Source organism: Eleutherodactylus coqui, chromosome 1 (assembly GCF_035609145.1).
Source record: "Eleutherodactylus coqui strain aEleCoq1 chromosome 1, aEleCoq1.hap1, whole genome shotgun sequence".
NCBI lineage: Eukaryota > Metazoa > Chordata > Amphibia > Anura > Eleutherodactylidae > Eleutherodactylus > Eleutherodactylus coqui.
This window is the reverse complement of record NC_089837.1, coordinates 184801097-184805505: the sequence shown is the minus strand read 5'-3', so window position 1 is coordinate 184805505 and position 4409 is coordinate 184801097. Positions and strand designations below refer to the sequence as shown.

At 51.6% G+C, this 4409-nt stretch overlaps 1 protein-coding gene across 1 annotated transcript; it reads left to right on the top strand.

Moving 5' to 3' along the window:
- Positions 1-283: 283 nt before the first annotated feature.
- Positions 284-4144, top strand: EEF1A1 (eukaryotic translation elongation factor 1 alpha 1). Its single transcript, XM_066604534.1, has 8 exons — positions 284-435; positions 1092-1266; positions 1372-1551; positions 2462-2758; positions 2837-2987; positions 3087-3343; positions 3422-3656; positions 3738-4144. Exons 2-8 carry the CDS (start codon positions 1123-1125, stop codon positions 3860-3862), a joined length of 1389 nt encoding a protein of 462 aa, XP_066460631.1. The 5' UTR covers positions 284-435; positions 1092-1122; the 3' UTR covers positions 3863-4144.
- Positions 4145-4409: the final 265 nt, after the last annotated feature.

Genomic DNA, 4409 nt, shown 5'->3' with positions numbered 1-4409 from the left:
CGGTTGCCGGTGTGACTCCTGGCCGGGCGCCGGCTAACACATGGCCTGTGAGCGGCCAGCACGCTGACGTCTGGTTACATAATGGCGCGGCTGCCGGCTCACCAGAGCGGCCATCACGTGAAGCCTCGGCGCCGGCTTTTCTGTAGACACGTGTAATGGCGGCGGGGCGGGTGGTCGGTCAGCCCCCTCCCATTGTGGTAATATATAGAGCCGCGGCCTGAGGAGTCAGTCCTGATAATACTAGAAGCTGGTGACTATTCGCCACACAATGGTAGTTCTCACACCTCCCCCACCAAGGGGAATGGAACACTCCACCCAAACCCGGGAATTCTGGGCAGAATGACGTCATGCAGTAACCCCGCCCTGCATGCTATATAAGAGTGACGCCCGCTGACTTCGATCTCTTCCTCACCGGGTCTGCGGCGGATTTACAAGGTATGGCGACCGGAGCGCTGGCCGGGACTAGGCCTCAACGGTCCGCGGGAGCTGACGCTGGTTTATGGCGGTTACTTGGCGGGGTTCGCAGCCGCCGCTGTGTGCGGTTCCGGCTTTCCTGGATGGGCGCCTCCCCGCGCGGCTGGCGGTGTGTGGCCCTGTGTGCGGAGCCGCGGCCTACTGGGAATCCAGTCAGGATCTCGGAGCATCGGGGCCATCCGGTGCCGCTGAGGCCTGCGGTGACTCTCCGGCGGTCGCCCCGTGCTGGCGGGGCTGTATTTCCCCGGTTTCCGGCGTTGGTCGCCGTGTAACGGCCGGCGTGGCGCTGCTGCTGTCATGGCGGCGCTGGCTGACTGGAGCCTCAGTGTGACGGATGGGCGCGGCGGGTGACCGCCGGCGGCTGTGTGGTGGCGGCACGGCATAAAGATGGCGCCGCTCCCCGTCCTGCGCGGCTTCCTCTGCCACAAGATGGAGGGCGATGAGTCACAGCAGACAAAGGAGCCGCGTGTGGGAGCCGGACAGCCGCCATTACCTCGCCGCCGCCGGGCCTGCCGTGCTCCCCCGTGTGGCCTGCGGGGGGCGCTGCTGCTGCCGGGAGGTTTATACTACAACCCCGTACTGGTGGATGCTTAGTGAGTTTTGCCTTTTCTTTGAAGGTGTCCATCGCCAAACATCTGATCACTCACAATGGGAAAGGAGAAGACTCACATCAACATCGTGGTCATCGGACACGTAGATTCCGGCAAGTCCACCACCACCGGCCATCTCATCTACAAATGTGGCGGCATCGACAAGAGGACCATTGAGAAGTTCGAGAAGGAGGCGGCTGAGGTGAGGGGCCCTGTTAACCCTTCGAGGAGCTGCCCGTGATGAGCAGGAGGAATGTGACGCTGTGGGGCGGCTGCCAGCTCTCTGCTGACCTCTCTCTCTCCACAGATGGGTAAGGGCTCCTTCAAGTATGCCTGGGTGCTGGACAAGCTGAAGGCCGAGCGTGAGCGTGGCATCACCATCGATATCTCCCTCTGGAAGTTCGAGACCAGCAGGTATTACGTCACCATTATTGATGCACCCGGACACAGAGACTTCATCAAGAACATGATCACCGGTACCTCCCAGGTAAGTGCGGGCCTGGCCCATTAAAGCTGTACCCCTCCCTCCCCAAGATGAGCTTGTAATGTATCTTCAGAAAGTCTTAAGTGTGTAGGGATAAGATCTCATCAGTGGGGTCTGACTGCTGGGACCTTCAGATCCCTAAACCAGGAGAACCCATGTCCCACTATGATGCAGGCTCCCATCTCCATGCTGTGGGGGGAGTAGAGCCCCTGGTCGCACAGCAGCTCTGTTCCACATAGTCAGCTGTAGATCGGTGGGGGCCTGAGCAACCAGCCAGTGGATCAGTGAAGGCCAGAAGAAAAAGACCTACAGCACGAATGCCCTCTTAACCCTTTCAGCTACAGAACAAAGGCTTTTGATAAGAGCATAGCTTTCTAATGGTATAAAGTAGCTCTCCAGGTCTGGGGAAACAAAGATGGCACAAGTTTTTCTGACTACCTGATGCACAGTGTACACGCATTCCTGATCTAAGACACATGCTGCTCATGTGTTAGTCTACTAATACACATCAGGTAGTCGGAGAAGCTGGTGTGCCCATCCTTGATTCTCCAGCCTCAGAAGGTTATTTTAAAGTGACCCTTCAGGCCCGGCCAAACAAAGATGGCCACATCCGCTTTCTGACTACCTGATGCACATTAATATGAAACACTACATGCTGCTTTCATTAACCATTTGTGCCCAAGTGAGCAGCACTGGGCTAGTCAGAGCAGCATGTAGTGGTTCATACTACTAATGTACAGTGTGCCTCGGGCAGAGAAGTGGTGTGGCCATCTTTGACCAGGCCTGGAATTTATTTTTTAACTTGTTGCAGAGTTATCGGGCAAGTAACTGCTACATGTGTTAATGAGGTCTGTAACCAACTGCTACATGTGTTAATGAGGTCTGTAACCACCCACTTTTTATTTTTTCATAGGCTGACTGTGCTGTCCTCATTGTTGCTGCTGGTGTGGGTGAATTTGAGGCTGGTATCTCAAAGAATGGGCAAACCCGTGAGCACGCTCTCCTGGCCTACACCTTGGGTGTCAAGCAGCTCATTGTTGGAGTCAACAAGATGGATTCCACTGAACCACCATACAGCCAAAAGAGATACGAAGAAATCGTAAAGGAAGTCAGTACTTACATCAAGAAGATTGGGTACAATCCAGACAATGTTGCCTTTGTGCCCATCTCTGGTTGGAACGGTGACAACATGCTTGAGCCTAGTGCCAACGTAAGTTTGTGTGGGTTTCTAACCTCTGGTGTATTACTGTCTCAGGGTGTTGAGTCTAATGGTGATTCTGCTTTTTAGATGCCCTGGTTCAAGGGATGGAGCATCACCCGCAAAGAAGGAAAGGGCAGCGGAACTACCCTGCTTGAAGCTCTTGACTGCATTCTGCCCCCAAGCCGCCCCACTGACAAGCCTCTTCGTCTGCCTCTTCAGGATGTCTACAAAATTGGTGGTACGTAATTTTAAACGCGACCCAACTTCAGTGCTGACTGAGCTGTTGCACTATTAAAGCCTTGCCAGCAAAGAGTAACCCTATCCCTTGCCATTTTAGGTATTGGTACAGTACCAGTCGGTCGTGTGGAAACCGGTGTCCTTAAACCCGGCATGGTGGTGACCTTTGCCCCAGTCAATGTAACAACTGAAGTTAAGTCAGTGGAAATGCATCATGAAGCCCTCAGCGAGGCTATGCCCGGTGACAACGTTGGTTTCAACGTAAAGAACGTTTCCGTGAAGGATGTCCGTCGTGGTAACGTTGCTGGTGACAGCAAGAACGACCCACCCCTTGAAGCTGCTGGATTCACTGCACAGGTACTTGATCCATCCTGCTGTCTTCTAGCGCTGTGTATGTCTGTCTAGACACTACATGAATACCCTCTTGTTCTGTAGGTTATCATTCTGAACCACCCTGGCCAGATCAGTGCTGGGTATGCACCTGTGCTGGATTGCCACACTGCTCACATTGCTTGCAAGTTTGCTGAGCTGAAGGAGAAGATCGATCGTCGTTCTGGTAAGAAACTGGAAGAAAACCCCAAGTCCCTGAAGTCTGGTGATGCTGCCATCGTTGAAATGGTCCCAGGCAAACCCATGTGCGTGGAGAGCTTCTCTGACTATCCTCCTCTTGGTGAGTACCCCCGTCATTTAGTGAGCTGCTATTGATTGTCACCACACATGGAACTTCTAACCCCGTTGTCTTTCCTTGTAGGACGCTTTGCTGTGCGTGACATGAGACAGACCGTTGCTGTTGGTGTCATCAAGGCTGTTGAGAAGAAGGCAGCTGGTGCCGGCAAAGTTACAAAGTCCGCTCAGAAGGCCCAGAAAGCCAAATGAATATTCCAAAAATCCAGTACCGCCTCAGTCTTAACCAGCGGTGGAAGATCGGTCTCAGAACTGTTTGTTTTAATTGGCCATTTCAGTTTAATAGTAAAAGACTGGTTAATGATTACAATGCATCGTAAAAGCTTCCGAAGGAAAGGAATGTCTGTGGACCATTTTGTTTGTGGCAGTTTTTAAGTTATTAGTGTTTTTAAAACAGTAATTTTTAAGTGGAAACAACTTGACCAAAATCTGTCACCAAATTTGAGACCATTAAAAAAAGTTAATGAGAAATAAGTGTGTGGTCTGTATTAGTGGGTTAACCGGGCAAGGCTTGTCAAAAGCCAGCGTTCTTAACTATTGAACCCCTTAAGGACATGGTCATTCTATAGAGATTTTAATGTTCCTTAAAAAGCCATAACTTATCTTTCAGTCAACATGGCCAAATGAAGGCTTAATTTTTTTTTGTGCATGTGATGAGTTCTTTTTATTGGCACCATTTTTGTACAGAATACATTATTTTTTAGGGGAGGGTGAAAAAATATTACAATTGTGTTTTTTT